Source organism: Barbus barbus (assembly GCF_936440315.1).
Source record: "Barbus barbus genome assembly, chromosome: 20".
Lineage (NCBI taxonomy): Eukaryota > Metazoa > Chordata > Actinopteri > Cypriniformes > Cyprinidae > Barbus > Barbus barbus.
Window position 1 is genome coordinate 16988355 of NC_136748.1, and position 21055 is coordinate 17009409.

The 21055-nt window shown below is 36.4% G+C and overlaps 1 protein-coding gene across 1 annotated transcript in view; it reads right to left on the bottom strand.

Annotated features, from left to right (window-relative positions):
* LOC306886204 (parkin coregulated gene protein-like) overlaps nt 1–21055 on the bottom strand; it is a 120160-nt gene that overhangs the window by 47488 nt on the left and 51617 nt on the right. Inside the window, exon 3 of the mRNA XM_079443144.1 lies at nt 566–737. Within this exon, the coding sequence (XP_079299270.1) occupies nt 566–737 (172 nt within the window). The remainder of the gene's footprint in view (nt 1–565; nt 738–21055) is intronic.

Genomic DNA, 21055 nt, shown 5'->3' on the forward strand with positions numbered 1-21055 from the left:
AAACAAAAAAAAATACATACAGAGACATAAAAGGTGTCTTTTTTGCTTTGCTGGAAAAACAAAGTGTTTTTTTTAAACGAAAAAATGATATTCTATCATTTAAACAGCATCGTAAGAACCCCTGGCAAAAAATAAAGCACCAATGCCCAAGATTGCTCTCATCACACTGGATTCTCCTTCAAATTGTTGAGCTCCTCACATGCCTTTGGCCAGACTCCAGCTGTGATATGCATTTTCAGCATTTCAAGGTTTGCTTCTTACCACTTTCCATAAACCAGATTTATGGAGAGTGACTGCTTTAGAGTTTTGGAAGGTAGCCTCCCTTACTGTAATATTATTACTAATTTAATGCCATTTTTATTTTCTCTTTGCAAGCTTTGGAATGCTTCTCCCATTCTTCCCCCAAGCTTTCAGATGAAGTGCATACTCTGTACCAAGGACAGTCTGACCCCCATTGAATGATTTTGTGACTTACAAAAAAAAAAGAATGAGTTACTTTGGACAGTAATAAGTATATTGGACAGGAAGAGCACTAGGGAGCAGGTCTCATCTTAATGCCACTCACTCTTGATGGGTATGATGAGCTGTGGAATAACAGGCAGGATCTTACTGCCACCATGCTCCAGCATGTCATGGATGCCCTGTCGAGCGAAGAACTCATAGGGGTGAACTGTCTCGCACAGACCATCAAAGAACAGGGGGAGGTAGTGATGGTAGTCCAGTTTTTCGATCTCCACCTGTTTAAAACACACACACACACATACAGGGTCAGTGTTATTTTAAGTGTGTCTGTTCGTTATAAAATGTAAAATGTAGGAGCTGCTTCAAATGAGTGGAAGGCCAAAGAGTTTGTGTGTTTTTAAATAACCCCTCTTTGCGTCTGTGCTTATATTAGCCTCAACAAATACTCATAAGCTCCAAGCCGCATAAAGAGCAGCCCCTGTTTTAGTGCCCCTTAGCATGCCAGCACACATTCTGGAGGGGAGACTGGGGGGGACAGCTGTTCAGGGGCTTTAGAACACTCAAACATGTGACTTCCTGTTGGATCACACATTCACACCTGTTTTGCTTGGGTTATGAGCATGGAAAAAGATCGTGAATAGACAAGACCTGTCCTTGAGTATTTGACATACAGTCCCACACACTACTGCCTGTTTCTTTCTTTTCTTCTTTCTGTCACAAATCTGTAGGTTTCATGATGCAGCCCAACATCATGAATTTCTAAATTAGTAATATGTAACTTTTCCAGTAAAAATATCTGAAAGTTCCTAATTACTAAATGTATCTCTATCTATTATATTAGAGTGGTATATTAAAGATGTATACAGTGGGGGAAAAAATAATTTGATCCCATGTTGATTTTGTACGTTTGCCCACTGACAAAGAAATGATCAGTCTATAATTTGAATGTTAGGTTTATTTTAACAGCTAGAGACAGAATAACAACTAAAAAATCCAGAAAAACGCATTTCAAAAAAGTTATAAATTGATTTGCATTTTAATGAATCAAATAAGTATTTGACCCCTTCGCAAAACATAACTTAGCACTTGGTGGCAAAACCCTTGTTGGCAATCACAGAGGTCAGACGTTTCTTGTAGTTGGCCACAAGATTTGTACACATCTCAGGAGGGATTTTGTCCGACTCTTCTTTGCAGATCCTCTCCAAGTCATTAATGTTTCGAGGCTGACGTTTGGCAACTCGAACCTTCAGATCCCTCCACAGATTTTCTATGGGATTAAGGTCTGGAGACTTGGTAGGCCACTCCAGAACCTTAATGTGCTTCTTCTTGAGCCACTCCTTTGTTGCCTTGGCCGTGTGTTTTGGGCCATTGTCATGCTGGAATACCCATCCACTACCCATTTTAAATGCCCTGGCCCTGACGGTACATGGAGATTGACAGTTATTTTGTGTTTCTTCCATTTGCGAATAATCGCACCAACTGTTGTCACCTTCTCACCAAGCTTCTTGGCGATGGTCTTGTAGCCCATTCCAGCCTTGTGTAGGTCTACAATCTTGTCCCTGACATCCTTGAACAGCGCTTTGGTCTTGGCCATGGTGGAGAGTTTGGAATCTGATTGATTGATTGATTGATTGATTGCTTCTGTGAACAGGTGTCTTTTACACAGGTAACAAACTGAGATTAGGAGTGCTCCTAATCTCAGCTCCTTACCTGTATAAAAGACACCTGGGAGCCAGACATCTTGCTGATTGATAGGGGATCAAATACTTATTTGACTCATTAAAATGCAAATCAATTTATAACTTTTTTAAATGCATTTTTCTGGAATTGTTTGTTTTTATTCTGTCTCTCACTGTTCAAATAAACCATTAAAATTATAGACTGATCATTTCTTTGTCAGTGGGTAAACGTATAAAATCAGCAGGGGATCAAATATTTTTTTTCCACTGTATCTATTATATTCATATGAAAATATATTCATACTTGTTTTCAGTGAGTATATCCTAAATTAATAACTCTATATTGTTATTTTTAAGATGAACTTTACTAAATGTGTTATATTTTTGTTATAAACAAACAACAACAACAAAACAAAACAATTTGGGTAAAAGGGTAAAATGTAAAATAATAATAATAGTAATATATTAATAATTCAAGATATGTTCTATAAACTAGTTTTCATGTGCTTTTCAAGTAAATAAAATATTAAAATATTAATTATTAATATATATATATATATATATATATATATATATATATATATATATATATATAATTTTTTTTTTTGGCAATGCATTGTGTAGCTGTTTATTATGTTGTTCTGCTATAGGTTGATTTTATAGTGTGTGTGTGTGTGTGTGTGTGTGTGTGTGCGTGTGTGTGTCTGTCACATGTGTCTGTCACCCCTCTACAACTGTTCTTTGTAGTCGTAGTTTCAGGTCAAGTCAAGTCACCTTTATTTATATAGCGCTTTTAACAATACAGATTGTGTCAAAGCACTTAACAGTATAAAATTGGAGGATAGAGTGTCAGTAGTGTCACTGATACCAGGAGCTGTGAGCTTGAAAGTTGCCAGAACCTCATCAAACCCCTCCTCGGAGATAAAAGTGTGCACGCACCAATACACACACACACACACACACACAAACACACACACATGCACACACTCACGAACATGGCATCATAAGCTTACCAAGAGGGCTGATTGCTTAGAGCCAATTTACTGGCTAACCTTGACCTTTTCTGACTCGGTCAAGATCATCTTGGTGAGTCATACAGCAAAACTCGAGTACAAAAGCAAATATGTGCAGTGTGTTGGTAGATAGATGATACACACACACACAGTCATAGTGGGGATTCGGAACATGAAAGGCAAGAGGAGACACATGCAGCTAACCACAGACAGATGTCTCACATCACTGGGGTGATGTCTGTGGGACACAATCTCGTCCTGTAGCATTAATTACTGGAACACTGTGAGTGTATGTGTGGGCGGGTCAGGTTTTGCCTACATTGTGAGGACTAGATGTTCCAACATGGATATTAAAACACCAACATTATGGGGACAAAAATGGTTTTACTAAATAATGTATTAATGACAAGCTAAACATCCAAAAGGTTTTCTGTGGGAAATAGGTTTAAGATTAAATGTAAAGCATAGGCTATAATTAACTCAGAAGACAATAGAAGTCAAAAAAGCTCTGCCATGATAGAAAAACAAACATGTATGTGTGAGCAGGTCTCCAAGGAAATTTAGAAAGTTGTGTTGAACACGAATGCACATATACCTGATGTGAGTTATTGTGAATTCAGTGCCAACACGTACACTCATTATATCCAAGTGTGCTGAGCCACCTTTACAAAACTCACACCCCTGCAGAGAAAGAGAGCAATGTCACTTTTTTTATATACAGACAGTAGAATATGTGTAGATTATTAAACCACAAATGCAAAGTTGTACCTTAATAATTATTACAATAAAAAAAAAAAAAACTTAAAAGGTGAATTAAACATTTACACTATATACCTTTAAAAGTTTGGAGTCTGTAAAATTTTAATGTTTAAGAAATAAGTCTCAAAGCTCACCATGGCTGCATTTATTAGTTAAAAAATACAGTCAAATATAATTATTATAATTTAAAATAACTGTTTTCTATTTTTATATATTAAATATGAAAAATATAAATGGAAAATATATCTTACATTTATTTTTTCCTGTGATTTTTTTCAGCAGTACTTTTACTTATTATTAACATTATTTTTGTAGACACCACAAAATTGTATATTTTTCAGGATTAAGTTTTTCAGAATTCATCAGTATTCTTTGATGAATAGAAAATTCAAAAGAACTGCATTTATTTAAAATAGTAATATTTGCTAACATTAAAAAAAAATGTATTGTCCCTTGTGATACATCCTTGCTGAATTAAAAATATATATATATATTTTAAAAATCTTACTGACCTCAAACTTTTAAACGGTAGTGCAAGTCTAGATTACTAAAACACAATAGCAAAAATATATTTTATTAATTCAACTATTTTATTTGAATCATTCACCTTTTTTTGTGTATATAAATTTTTTGTAACGAAAACAAAGTTAAATTAAAATATAATATTCTTCTTGTCGTTAATTCTCCTTCACACAGCCACAGCTTGTTATGTCAGGAATTATATCTTCCAGCAGAGTTTACTTAATAAATCTGCCTACTAAAATATCATTTTAATAAAATGCTGTATGTTTTCTTATTATATAGTAGGTCTAACCAACTTTTAAAAGCAACAAGGCACTAAAGGCTGTCTTACATGATCCCTAACAACACCTTTCAGGCCTGTTTCACAGCACACACAAAAGCAGTGTGTTTTCAAATTACCACACTTATTAAAACATCACAGTATTCACACAGCCTGTGTTCACTAATATCCTGTGGGGTGTGGCCAATTTAATTCAAATTCACACTCGTGAGGCAATTCTTAAATACTGAACTACTCCTGGTGTGTGAGCGCTTGTCCTTTTGATAGCTCTCACGTCTATTTGTGTAACATATTGATTTAGAGCAGCAGGAGATGTTAAAGGAAAGACAAATGATTTGTCACCAGTGCAAAAACAAAGAAATATGAGAAGCGTCACACATGCTGCGAATGTGACATACATAAACCACAGAATGAGACTGAACGGCTCAAAAGAGACACCATTGGTAAGGTATTTGAAGTAAATAAAATAACGATTGTTTTACATTGAAACTGAGATTTATTTCTGACTCCTACAAAAATCGAAGCCCATTCTTTACTACTTACACATGATTTAATTTGCAGTCTATTCAAAAGACAAGGGTGAAATGTCAAGTGGGATTTGAAGAGAGTGAATCTGATCAAAAGTGGTCAGTGAGACAGAGACTAGGGTCATCCCATATCGGTTGCTGTGAGGAGAGCAAAGATTTCAGTGGCAAATAACTGAGCACTGAAATTACAGGTGCAGGGAAAAAGGCAAATATGGGAGTCGGTGAAACATGAAAAATACTGGTCTCGCTGAAAGAGTTTCTGTTGAATGGATGCAATTATGATCCTTTGGAAGCCATTAAAACTGTAACTGCCCATGAGCAGAGCTGTTGAAAGCTCTTAATGCCTGACAGATTGGGCAGAAAGACAGGCAGGTGCGGTTTGAGCTTGTATGGCTGCAGTGGAACGATGAGGCAGAGCCGAAACTAACTGCCGGCACTCCAGACACGCTCTGGCATTGAGGTGAGACATAAGGCTTGATGTGAACGCCAGTAGCACATTTCTCCCAGCGTGCTGAGCACAAAGACACCTGTAGGGGGAAATGGCCAACTCGTGGTGTCTTTCATGAAGATGAATGACCAAACCGGCCACTTGATTTTATACCATCACTAGACGAGGAAGAGGCACTCACTGTAGACAGGAGGAACTCGAGGACACTCAAAGGACTTTTTGAGGGGGGAGGAGTGAGATGGTACTAAACGCAATGCAGGCATGCTCTCAACAAATACTACACAAATTTCAAGTTGGGCAGTCAGCCTGACACACATTATGACAGTTTGAAATGTGCCCTCCATGTGCAAGTGGAGGTAAATGTTCAAAGCAATGTCCTGGTTATGAGAGTGTGACCTGTTCAAGTGAAAAAATGTCATTGTATTTCAGGGAACTACAGAGGGAGGAAAATAACTTGACATCCTCTCTTTGCCAGACTGTCACTGTAAGATAGAAGAGGGGGGGGGGGGGGGGGGGGGGGGGTAATTTTTCAGGCTCTTTCTGCAGGGAAATCATTGTTTTCTGGAGATGGTTGTGATGAAATCACCAGCTGACATGCAGTGGCATATGTAACACAGGCAGGGCTTCTTCTATCGAAATGTATGTACTCTTCACACCACATTGAAGTGCTGTTCACATATGCTATATATGTCATGTACAGGAAAGACAAACGTCCTACTGGAACATGATGAACCTTGAGCAGAACAATAATAATAATTATAATAATAATTTAAACATTTTTGAATTTTACAAAAGTTTTTCAGGTAAAGAAATCTTCTAGTTATAATAATAATAATAATAGATGCTATTAATTATTAAAAAAAATAACTGTTGTTGAATTATTTAATTATTATATAATTAAATGTATATGTATAATATTTAATAAAAGGGTTTTGCAGGTTTTATGAATACATTCAAGACTTTTTAAGACAACGTAAAGAAAATATTTTTTCTTTTCAAATTCAAAGAGAAAACAAGTTCACTGATAGATGTTTGTTCTTGTTTTAAGCATAAACTCACATCATTTTGTTCAGTTTCTAATAAAACAAGACTTCATGATGTATTTGGATTTAAGGATGTTTAGATATACAAAGCAAAAATAATAAGGACGATATATAATAATTTTTGCAGTTTGCACCATTTAATTCCATGACTATATGATTGTAAGACTTTCTACATTTTAAGGCCTTAATCTGTGGAAGGGTGAATTAAGATTTATTTATTTTTTTAAATCTTTGTAAGACCCACAGAAAAAATATAATATAATATAACATAATATAATATAACATAATAAAACATAATTTAAAGCACATGCCACATGACTATAGAGACACAAACAAGAAAAACGTAGGAGAGGCAAATTTTTCTACTCCTCCAGTCACCAAAGATAAAGAAATCCAAAGCCTGTGTCATATCATATTTTTGGCCTGGATAACAGTAATATTGTGTGACTCACCCCCAGCTTCCCAAACAAACACACATTTTCCTGTAGTTAAGCTAATGTCAAGAGAAACCACTGGCACATATCTAATGCCCGTGGTACTGAAGCGCTCCAGGGTGGTGACGGGCTGTAACAGCAGCGCTCCAGAGCAGACAGGCTGGAGTTGCAGCCGTGGGGCTGTGAGAGGCGGGAGAGAGTTGACAGGTATTGTCAGGAAACTCAGTGAGCGGCCAGCAGACGGAGACGAGCTTGTCTCTGACGGGTTTATTGAAAAAGCTGCGGGCACAAACAGCTTGAGCCAACATGGCTCTACAACACACACACACACACACACACACACTCACAAAACATAGACATAGATGGTATTATTTCTCATTCTGCTTCTAATAGTCTCTTTTACTTCTCTTTTCGTCAGGCACTAAATACATTCAGCAGCATCAAGAGCAGAGACAGACAGAGAAATAACTATAAAAAAGCCATGTAAATATTGACAGAAGAACCATGGTCTAATACATACAGTATGCCCCAACATATTGAACTGGTCTGTGAAGGCCCGGACTCACCAGTCGCAGTAAACAATTCTTTCTGTTCTGTATACCTATGTTTACAGTTAAAAACAAAAAAATCTAAACAAAATTCACAAATTAAAAAATAAAACAGAACAAAGAAACAGAAAAAAAAAAAAAGTATACAAAACAACAGAAAATAGAAACATAAACATTAAAAACAAAATATTAACTAAAATCAATAATTCAACACAATAATACAATTATACAAAATACAATATGCAGTATATTATACAATATATGTTTTGAACAAAACAAAAAAAGACAATAAAAACAAAACAAACAAAAAAAATATTAAATAAATGAGTCAAAAAAATGTCAACTAAAATTAATAAGTAAACAGTAATACAATAAATTACAATTCCATTTATTTATAAAATTTATAAAATGTCAGTAATAAAAGTCTCAAGTTCAAATCTCAAGAGAAATATACTTATTTTTTTAATAAAGCAAGTAAAATTTCAACTTTCAATGAGAGGGCCAAACAAAACGGGGAGCAGACATGAAACTGCTGTGGATGAGTGATAGAGAAGTTAAGTTGTCATGAGCCGAGTTTGATTCCAGTTTTCTTTTCCTTTCTATTTCTTGCTCTGCTTCCTAGACTCAGCTGTTCGCGTTCACAATCAGCGCTCGCACTGATTGGGACAGCACCTGTTTTCTTTAGAAATACGCTGATTTGTTCCTCTATTTCTCTCTGTGTGTTACTAGACTTCTTTGTCAGATTATTGTGCTTCGCAGCCATTCTGCCGGCTCTCTATCGACTACCGTTACTCTGTTGAGTTTTGTCAAGAACAGTCCTGATCCGGCTAGTGAACAACAGACTGCCTGAGTTCGTTTTGTGGACCATAAATTCTCTGTTTGACTTTGCCACTGCTGCCCCAGGCAACTGCCTATATTACCTATGCCAGGACCCAGCACTTGAACTAGTACTCATATGGGCAATGTGAGTTTGAATATGGCTTAACATATTTCACAGCTTTCTCTCTCTCCGTCATTTCTTGTCACCTCTCTGTGTCTATCTTTGTAAGTGGAGCTTCTCTAGCTAAATTGCTCACTGCACGAGTTTGAAACACTGTTAGCAATGGCTGGTAAAAGCAAACTTTTTCTCTTCTAGTAACTAGTGCCAATCCTGTCTAGAGTCAGGAGGAAGATGAAGAGAATAGGGTGTGGAGAGAGGTGGAAGTGGAATTCACTTTTGGACTTTGCTAATCACTTTTGGGCTTAGGGAAAGATTGGCAGAAATGGAAAAGGTGTGAGTTAATGAGAAAATATGAGGATTCTTGTGAGGCATTTGAATGAAATATGGCTGATATTCTCTGTGTGCGGTGGACAGGGCTGTCTGTCATTAGCACGCTGAGGGCAGAGAATCTAGGCTAAGTGTTCAGGCCATTTCTGTTGCCTTTCCAACCGACTGCGTAGATATGAGGATTTCACAGTCTATTACACATGATAATTGGAGAACATATTGAATTGGAGGCAATTTTCTCTTCTTTTTTGTATGCATAAATGTTTGCAGTATTCAAAGTAAAGGCTTGTCTGGAAGCATGTGACAGAGCATGCTAGATGACGGATCCAGTCACGTATACAATATTTGTTTCTATAAATGTGCTTGGCACTGTCAAATAATAAATAATAAAAAACGGCATAATAGAGAAGGCTATTTAAATGATGAATGTTTTGTTTACACGGTTTATTAGCAATTCCCGGCACGCAGTGATATTCAATAACAGTACTTTACTAAAAGTGCACCTTTATCTCATTTCATTGTTGCCACTTCTCCAAATCAATCAACAAAGTGAAAAAGAACGAGAGAAAGAGAAAAGAGATACGTGGACAAAAATGAGAGAATAGATAAACATTTGTATTAGCTGCAGAAGTTTGGCAATTTTGGCTAAAAAAAATTGTCAATAACATATATGAAGCACAGCTCATCCAGAAGTCACTTTCAAACCAAGCAGCTTACTGTTGGTCAAAGCAGAGAATGAACTGAAATCTTTCGTCCTCACACAAAATTACCAATCGCATGGATTCCTACTGAAAAGATTGGATTTCGTCTGTGAAAATAACAAACAACAGTAAATGTGAACGCACTTTAAGATGAGAAATGAGACTTTCTGAACAGCTAGCTCTGAGTTTAATGGCTCTAAATCATTGTCCAGTCAGATGAGGGACGCTGATCCCTTGCTGAGGTGGAACAGTCATAAAACAGAAGAAATTAAAAGAAAGATGGGAAGACATGAAAGAGAGAATAAAATATTAAGTGCTGACTAAATGTCATCATCATGTCCATCTGTCATTATAATCAGACGTAATCATGGCTGTCGGTCTGCTGACACACACATCCATACAACTGACAGTGCTCTGATCGCTTCTGAGGTGTCTTGATATGAGAGGGAGACCAAAGACACACAAACCTGGTTATCAAAAGATTTAAAGCACAGACATTTCACAATCACAGAAGATTATCTCATTTTAACGTTACTTGTATCGTGAGTAAACTGCTAATGTAACTACAAACAAAATAGCCACTTTAAAACCTAGTGAGCTGCCTTGCTGCCTACAGAGGGCATCATAACCAGAGCCGTTGAGAAACAGAGTTGCGACACTCCAGCCAAAGGCTTCCATAAAACTAAGGAATGTGGAAGTAAAGCGTGTCATGGAGCAGCCAATAGTTCCTGCATTAAACCCCTTCGTTTCAGTGTTTCCCAAGGACACTTGTTGGTAAATGAAAGAAATCACTGTATTCATTGTATAAAGTGCTGTATAAATAAAGGTGACCTCACTTGACTTGACAGACCTCTATTATAAAACTGTACATTTCTGCAATATGGACATGACATTTCAATGTATTAGTTGACCTCTCTGAAATCTGGCCAATAGTGGTATTTTATGAAGCGCATTAAAGTTAATGTTTATCATTAGATAATAGACAGTTATATTATAACTGCAGTTAGATAACGTGAGAAACACCTTTATAGCGACCACAACCAGACGCTAGTTGTCGTAGTTTTTAGACTTTGTCAAGTTTTTAGTCTTTCTTCAATCTTTCTCTTACTGTAGGAGGTTCACTGAATGTGAATGTCTAAATGTGCATTAAAATGCAAAACCTAAAAAAAATAAGCAAGTAAGCAATTATGACCGCCAATATTCTTTTGAGTAACTAGAGTAGAGCTAAATGCATGTATTTCTAGTGGTTAAACCATGGCATTACATATGAATATTATTTTTCTGGACAACAAATGCCTCTAATTTGCCACTTGCACTGTCATTTAAAAAAGTTTTCTCTATTTTAACCCTAAATATTACACTAATTTTAATATAAATAATAAAAATATTAGAAAAATGCTATATTTTAAATGGCCATTCATGGATTATAATTTTTGCACATATTATTTAGTAGCAAAAATATTACTAAATAGAACTGAACTAAAATATAGTACAATTATTTAATTGATTAAAGTTAGAGGTATTCTGTCATATTTGACTGCCAAGGTATATGGAACATATTAATGCTGTCTCGTTATCACTCCCCAAAATAAAATGCTATTGTCAGCATAGTTATCAATGCACAATCAATGCACATTATATGTTAATAATTACTAGAAATTACTGCAAATATAGTGAAACTGCTGTCTGTCCCGATTAAACCCATTCAACAGCTATTTGGAACTATTGAGAACTCCATGAACCACGTGACCGTGTGATGGAGATCAAAGCATGTCGCAACTCTGGTTCTCTATGGCTCTGATCATATCCAACCGGGATGTTATTGATTTAGAATGATTTACATAGTTACATACTGTATTGCTCACCAAGGCTGCTTTTATTTGAACAAAAATACACATTTGTAAAACACAAAACTGATTTCAGTAGAGTTTGATGTTAGCATGTTGCTAACCTAACAGTGAGTAATAGTAAATAACCATTAACCAACATTTTTTGATGCTTTTCAGTATTGAATAAAATCTTAATATTAATCATTCTCTCAACATTTTTCTCTCCTCATCTGCTGTTTAGGATTTAGAGTAAATATATGCTCTTATATTAGTTGCCATAGTTGCTATGGAAAGAAACCAATTGCCCCAAGTATACATTTAAATGCAATCATCACTTCATTCCTGATTAGGTCTGAGTTCATTAGCAACACTATCTTTACCCACAAAAAAAATAGCCTTTGCTTGGGCATTAACAATGAGGACATTCAGAGGTTTAGACTTGATTCCCTCAGTGGCTGGTTTAGCGCTTAGAGGCACATGGGTATACTGAGTTATCAGTTCTGTTCTCCCCCTGTGAGGATGTTCTTAAGTCCCGGATGAGAGGCGCCTGGAGACTCTAGCCAAAGCCATTACACATGCTGATCTGATTGCCTTAATTCATTATTAAATCAAAATGCTGTGTGGCCTTCATGTCGGCCACTTTATGAGACTTTAAAATTTAAACACTTGAAAACTGAATGGTAATTTTGACTAAACCATCCAGTAAAAGGAGCAGTAAGCACTATGCCCATTCCACTCCCAGATGCTATTGATGATGTTAACGCTTCAAACACAACCTGCTCCTGTCAACGATAGCTCAGAGACTAATTAAACTAAGCACGATGCTGACCAATTATACACAAAACAAGCTTGTTAGAGCACTGTAAGCTTGTTTTATTAATAACCCCATTTATTACCATAATCAGCTGACTTGTATCTGTAAACATCAAAGAGATACAACTGTGACATCTCTAATAGAATATAATTTTATATATGTATTTTCTATACACACACAAAAATACTTATATACAATCTTAGTATACAATCTCTTTCATATATATTCACAGTAGTATGCTACGTGACAGCCTTCACTACAGTGCTGTTAATGTTTACAAAATACTATACAATTAAAACGTAAAATGAAATGTACACTACCATTCAAAAGTTAGTAAGTCAATAAGTTTTCAAGAAATTACTGTAAAATTTTTATTCAGCAAAGACACGTTAATTGATAAATGTGACAGTAAAAACATGTATGTTACAAAACATTTGATTTCAAATAAATCAAATGTTCTTTTAAATCTTTTATTGATCAAAGGTTTATGGCAAAAGAAAACACCACAGTCCTTGTCTCAATTTTCTCTAGTAATGAAGCACCAGTTTTTTTTTTGTTTTTACTGCATAGACAGCAATGATTTATTAAAAACTCATCTTGGCAATCTGGTCAAATTATGAGTTAACAATAACAACAACAAAGCTGATATTACTTCCAGCTCGTTAATCACATGTTGTAGGTCATCTGGAATTATTAAATGTACACAGAAAATGCCATTTGGGACAAGACATATCTCACAGAAGACAGATCAAATGTGCTCCACACAGTTCAATTTTTTTAAACCTTGTTGACGCTGCCACATTGCATCTGCAACACTCACTGTAAATTAAAGACTTTCGATTGCTTCACTGCTGCAAATGGCTATTTGTGTGACCGCCCCTTTAGTCTGACCACTTTAAACAGGCTTCAATTATGTGTAGTTATGTGCAGTTTTAATGAGCAGATGAGTGAGAGTGCAGCTGCAGGCAGAGCCTCAGAGAGACCTGCTCTCCACCACTCCAGATTGTCCAGACGGTGGCTGGCAACAGCCGGGTGACCACTGCTGTGCCCAGGGCTCAATCTGCACACTCAGCTGCTCTTAATGTCCCTTTTTTAGACCCTCCCTTTCTTTCTGTCTATCTCTACACCTCCTCCTTATCTCTAGGCTCTTTTGCAAGGATTTAATTAAATCAAAATCAGAGGAGAAGTTTTCTGACAGTTTGTTTGTGCTAATGTGTAAGAAGAGCTCTCTGACATACCGCACTGAGGTCACACCTCAGCTGCTAGCAGATCTAATGCTGACAAAATGTCCAATATCCTATAATAAACATCCTACAAGCACAATGATATCTCAACAAGACTGATCCAGAGAATGTCTGATTCTGCAGAAAATGATGGCTCACAAAATCATTTTGGTATTACGAGAGTTATAATTTTTTTTTATACTATATGAAAACCAAAATGACAGCACGGAGAGCCACATTGTGCCTTATTTCCTACAGATCTGTGCTCTCCTCTTCCACGACACATAAAGCCCTCAGTGTTCCTACAGGCACACGCTCATTTCCCCTCTCTATCTTTGCCTCAGTTATTTATTGCATTTTATGCCACAAAGTAAAGCGAGTTAAGGAGAAAGTAGCTAGGTGCATATACTATACTGTCATATATCAGATGTGCAGTTTTACATTTACCTTCATAACACACAGGCTACACCTACAAAGAGAACACATGTCAGACATACCACATACACATACTTTTATTACCTCTGGTTAATTGTCTGTTCATTTTCTGACATTAATTGAACACACAGGAACAAGCTGTGATGGATCCGGTAGCTCAAAAGCACAAGACGTGAAGATCATTCCTTCACTCTCTTCCACTCACAAGGTGTGTCTATGTGTGTGTATGCTGCAGCGATCCACAGATGGATGTGATTGTAAAAGACTACCATTCCGCACACTGCCAGTTTACTAATGGCTGCCACAACCTTGATTCATTATTATTAAAGATCTGTTTCCAGAGTGCTGGCAGGGGAAAAATTATCACTTAAAAGTGCAAACAAATGCAAACGCAGAGAGAACATCAGAGACATCTGGGAGACAACGGCTTCAACACGAATAAAACAACAGCCATGGATGTGTGAAATTATTAGTAACTTTATGCTAATCAGGAGAATGCGAAGGATAAATGCACAGTTTGAGATGCCACATGTGGTAATGCCAAGAAAGAGCAATAAATAAGCAACATTGCCTACATCACACAAGCACTAAAATGACGGCACACGAAAACACCCAACAGGGAACAATTCCTGCATCTTCAACCATAAAATGGTGGTTTTGATAAGCTTCATGGTCAGACAAGCTTTGATGATTTGGTCATTTGGATATGATTAGTCCACTATCAGCAATAAACAAGCTAAAACCATACAGCTGACGGCAGCAGAGCCGTAAAAACAACTTGACGGGAAGACTTTACGATCTAAACGTTTTTGTACCCTCGTAAATCTTAGCCTGTTCAATACAGACCGTAAGACGTGCATAAAAACACGCACCTGCACACGTACAACTACAGCCATATACAACTACTACAGTAACCTAGGTAAACACGAAAATTCAGTCATCATTTACTAATCCTTACATCATTCCAAACGTATGAATATTTTGACATTAGACTAAAAACACTGAGACATTTTTCAAAATATCTTCTTTTGTGTTATACAGAAGGAACCAATGGCGAAGAGGTTTGGAACAATGGTACTTACATGAGGGTGAGTAAACCCTGTGGAAAAAACCTGGTTGGGTATGTTTTGAAGCATGGCAGCTGGTTTGAGCTGGTTTAAGCTGGTCATGTGCTGGTGCTAAGCAACTTGCTCCTGCTCAGGATCAGCTTATTTCAGGACCAGCTTAAACCAGCTCAAACCAGCTGCCATGCTTCAAAGCATACCTAACCAGCATATGGTTGCCACCTATCTATGATACTGCCTACATAGACAGCCTTCTAAGGAGCATCCTAATTAAAATGACCAATTTGTGGTGTTCTTCATAGGCAGTAACTTGTGTATCGTACAAATAGTAAATTAACTCCCAATCGAATCCAAAGTTTGTAGTTAGCATGATGTTAAGCTAAAAACATACACTTTTTGGCATTAAATGAATGATTATATTTAAATTCAACATTTATTTAGCATTGTCCACCATCCTTTTCCACCAAGCTCTTTGACATTTTCCACAAATTATACAAAAGGCAATATATAGGCTTAATATAGGCTTAAATTGTGTCTTAAAATGCTGACTACACTGACAACTCACTACATTTTGGAACAGAGCCACTATTGTGCCTTGGGAGCTTGTAGTACTTTTGCAGCGACACACTCCTCGAGGCCGTTGGCTAGGAGTTATATTGTGACAGGGAGTTCTCCAGGCCCATGGTTGGAAGAACAATGCTGATAGCGCTTCAGCACACGGACAGACAAAAAATGTGTCTGAACAGAAAGACCTAGATTAGAAGCCAAAAATCAGTCTGTGGGGAGGAAGAGGAAGAACCCTTGAGTTTGCATCTCACTCCAGGTGAAGCTCATCTCCTCTCATGTACAGCTCTCACATGAAAGTATTAGCGGCTAGCCTGAGGCCATACATGCAGGCTCTGAAACCTTAATGTACCCACAAACTCCTCTCCTACAGCTTCCTTATCATCTTCATTTTCTCACACACCCTCTCTCTCTCTCTCTCTAGGAGACATACAGAGAGTTCTCTTTGTACTGATCTGTAATGGTACTGCTATATTGCTCACAGGGAGTCATACACATTTAAAGTTATTACGGCTGCTGATGATGATGTGTGTGTGTATGTGTGTGAATGCCCACACCTCATTTCACAGGAGAGCTTGACTCTTTCACCCCTCCAGCAGATATGAGGCGTGTCATGTTCTAAGAAGCTGTTTGAGGACAGAGAGTGGTTTGTACCCTTGAGAGACTGCAGCATTTTCAAACCTTGTGTTTTCATTGCTATAGTCTCACACATACTTGTTTAACTGATCTTGCATATGTAATCGGTTCTGTTATGTTTTTTCTTTCACACAACACAGGGAAATTGTGTGCATATTTAAAAGTTTGGGTTCAGTAACATTTTTGAAGATACAGAACTATATGCTCACCAATGCTGCATTGATTTAATAAAAAATGCAGTAAAACTGTAATATAAGGAACTATTATTAATATCTAAAATATTTTCAGCAGCCATTACTCTAGTCTTCATCTTTGATGAATGTAACGTTTAAAAACATTTATTTGAAATAAAAATCTTAGATTTATATTGAAAGAGGACCTTGATGCATATCAATGCATATTAGCAAATGCATAGTAACACCATAAAACATCTTAGCATTGTAGCAGGGAGTTTTGCACAGTCAAGTGCCACAAAAAAATATATAGTTCGCTTGCAAACGGTACTATTATGACAATATCGCATAATCAACACATAATCTCTGTCTTTCTGTCTAAGAGCCATCTACATTCAGGGGTCAATGTGGTGCGTGTGTGTTTGTGATGTCCTTAATTGCATTCAGAGTCCCATCAGAGATCCAGCAACCGTAGGGTGCTGAAGCGCACTCGCTCTCATTAGCTGTTTGAGGACTTAAAAGTGGCAGAAAAGATTACGGTCATTTGCAGAGTCCTGATGGTGTGTGGAGAGGGGTGAAGTTTAGTTTAAAAAGCTTCTCAGTGGGAAACAGGGCTGACAGACCAAAAGCATGAAATTAAAAATGTCCTCAGCAATAACAAATGCAGCTTATGAGCAGACTCGCAGTTTGCAGTGTTTACAGTACACTCACATCTAAAAGAATGGCGCACATGAATATTTATTGTGTTTTCGAAGTCAAGCCTTGACTCTTCACACTCAAACATATGCATGACAAATACAGAAATGATTATCTTACCAGGCTGTGTTAAACTGTCAGAGGCGTACAGACAGACAAACAATAGCAATAAGAACAGCACTAAAGACAACAATAACAGCAACAGCCTGCATTAGATCTGGGGGAATCGCTAGAAGGGTTAATAAAACACCTGGATGCAGGGTTCAAAATGAACAACAAACATGCGTGAAATTGGTGAGTAAATAAAATAGTAGGCTATTTGCCAGTTGGCCAATAATGGTATTACACTGCAACACAATACATGATTTAAGTTGTGTTTTAAAAATGATAGTCTAACTCTTGCTAATGTAGTGACCTTAATAAGTCCACAAGCACACTCATTTTTATGCTGAAATATGATAAATACCAAAGGCATTAGAGTCATGATTTGTTTCACAGCAAATGCACATGTTTGTTAATGTCATTTCACTTTGTATTTGGAGCCAACTGAATCTTTAGTTATTTATGATCATGTCGAAGTTCCATAAAAATATTGCTCCCTTTGCTTCCAAAGATGCTATTTCTCTGAAATCCATTGACAAAACTGGCTGGGTTGCTGGTACAACTTATAAAAATAAAAGATTAATCAATCTAATTCAACCCGATATGTTTTATTTCCTTGACAGTAAAAAAGCAATATAGTGAATTTGGAAAGATTGATTTCTGTAGCACAAGAATGTTCACAAAAAAGATACCAAACAAAAATGGATAAAAAGGCTTGATAAGCTTCTTGTGCCAGAAAAGATTTAATGCTTTGTCTATTATTATAATATATAAATATAACTTTTTTGTGAAGTGAGCTTAAAAGGAACAGTCCTGTTGACTAAGCTAAGAACTTAAATCATTGTGCTCAAAACACATCATTTGAACAAATTCTTGAACTTCACTGATTTATATTCTTCTCATTGTGAGGACAAACAGGGCTCACTGAGAAAATAATATAGGGATTATAAGGGGCTGAAAAAATAATCAAGTACATCTTTAAAGAATAGCAGGTGGTAAAGATAATTTATGGACAGTACAGTAAATTTTCTCAATTCACCCACCATTGGGATTTTTGTAAAAATTAAAAATTGCACTGGATGTATTCATCCAGAAATAAGTCTAAAGCACTAAAGGTTGTCTAATCCAGCCCTGGGCCTTCTGATTTCCGTAAATACATTCCTCTCATGCAGGCTGCTGCCTCAGAGGGAAAGGTTATCCTCGTTAGCCAGATTAAACCTTTAAATGCCCTGTCATGGGCTTAATCGATGGGCCACTTCATTGCTGTGCTGTATCGATTCATGTCGTCAGGGGGTCGGCCTCAGCGCGGGGTTATAACACAGCAGGCAGGGATGCTGTCAGGCCTCTCTGGAGACCAAACACCCATACATCTACACAGGACACAGCATCTGTCTGAGCTTTCCAGGCAAGGGAGAGAGGCCGAGAATGTAAAGAGACTGAGTGAGAGAGATATGGACAGAGAGAGAGAGGAGAAAACCAAACTCAGCAGAAATCTCTCACCTTTGGCTGGTATGTTGAATGCTGAGATCTTTGCCAGCATAGCTGATAAAGCACAGAAACAAACTACCTTGAAGCAGACGGTACTGTAGATAGGGATTCAGACTCTCCTATATGTTATTAAACACAAGAAAAATCCAATAATACAGTTTGTAATCTAAAGCAACATATGTCAAAGAGATCAGCATCAGTGGGGGCCTGTACACACTGTTTTCTCTGAGCTGCAAGCGATGAAAAAGGTCCAGAAAACTTTCTCAATTCTGATTCACTGTCATAGTTTAACTAGTTACCAGAGCATCCTCCATACATCTGTTTCAGCCATCTAGAACAATGATATACCAAATCAATAATGGACATGTAATTATGAGCCTTCTGAAGGTTCACATTTCTAAAATGATACAGATACTATGTGGAGCGGGAAAATGCCCCATATTGAGAAAGTTTAGCTAATACGAAGTATATATGTTTTGCGTAAAATTAGATAAAAAATGGTAAACAAAAAGAAATTGCTCCCAAATACAGCAATGTTATAGTATTTTGTGCAATTTTACTGCTATACTGTTGTCTATAAATGGACAACATTCTGTTTGTTTATATATGTGACCCTGCACCACAAAACCAGTCATAAGTAGCACGGGTATATTTATAGCAATAGCCAACAATACATGGGTCAAAATGATACATTTTTCTTTCATGCCAAAATCATTAACATATTAATTAAAGATCATGTTCCATGAAGATATTTTGTAAATTTCCTACTGTAAATATATTAAAATATTATTTTTTATTAGTAATATGCATTGCTAAAAACTTAATTTGGACAACTTTAAAGGCGATTTTTATTTTTTTTCAATATTTTGAATTATTATTTTTTTTTTGCACCCTCAGATTCTAGATTTTCAAATAGTTGCATCTCGCCCAGATATTGTCCTATCAAAATATAAAAAACCATACATCAATGAAAAGCTTATTTATTCAGCTTTCAGATGATGTATAAATCTCAGTTTTGTGGTTCTTTCTTCTTCTTCTTTATTTTATTTATTAAGCACTTTTACACAATTTGTCATTGAACAAAGTGCTGTACAAACACAAGCAATCATAGCAACATACATCATTAACACCACATAAAATAACAATAAAATAAAATAAACCCCTCAGTTTGATAAACCTACAAAAGCAACTACTATACCCCATGAAATGCTAGAGCTAAGAGGTATTCTTTAAGCTTATGTTTAAAAACAATGAATGTACGTTCCAATCTAATAGAAAGGGGTAGATCATTCCAGAGTTTTGGAGCTATCGCTACAAAAGCTCGATCTCCACTTCTCCGCTTTGTTCTTGGAGTCGTTAAAACCAGCTGGTCAGCTGACCTCAAGGACCGTTTTGGTTCGTATTTCTTAATAAGATTTACCAGGTACAATGGCGCCATACCATGCAATGATTTATGAACAAAAATTACAATTTTAAAATTTATTCTGTAGTCAATTGGTAGCCAATTTAAAGAGCTCAATACTGGGGTAATGTGGTCTCTCTTACGAGTACCCGTCAAAAGTCTCGCAGCGGCGTTTTGAACTAATTGTAAGCGATTAATCAATGTTTTATTTATGCCAATATATAACGCATTGCAATAGTCTTGTAAATATAAATGCATGAATGAGCTTTTCGAGATCACGAGTGGACAGAAATGATTTCACTTTCGCTATTAATTTCAAATGATAGAAACAAGACTTAACGTCAGAATAAATCTGTCTCTCAAACCTGAGATCACTGTCGAAAAGAACACCTAGATTTCGGACTAGTGGCTTACAAAATGGGGCTAAATCACCCAGATCATCAAAATGATTTGGAACTCCAAACCACACAACTTCAGTTTTCTCTTCATTTAGTTTTAAAAAATTTAAAGATAACTATGACTTAATGTCATGTATACAATTTCGCAACAACTCTATTTGGTTCTTGCAGTTTTTTTCAGAGGGAGATAAATTTGCATATCATCTGCATAAAAATGAAAGGGTATTCTATGCTTGCTAAAAATTGACCCAAGGGGTAGCAAATACAATGGTTCTGGGTCACTTATATACCACTGTTTAAAAGTTGGGGGTCAGTAACATTATTTTAAGAAATTTAATTTAGATTTAATTCAGAAAGGATATATTAAATTTATCAAAAGAGACTGTGAAGACATTAATATTGTTACAATTAAAATGTTCATATAAAGATTTCTAATTCAAATAAATGCTGTTCTTTTGAACTTTCTATTCACCCTCTATTGGGTCATTGGTAAATCGTCAAATCAACCTAATTTCAGAAACTTCCCTGGCTCAAATTTTTGATTTTGC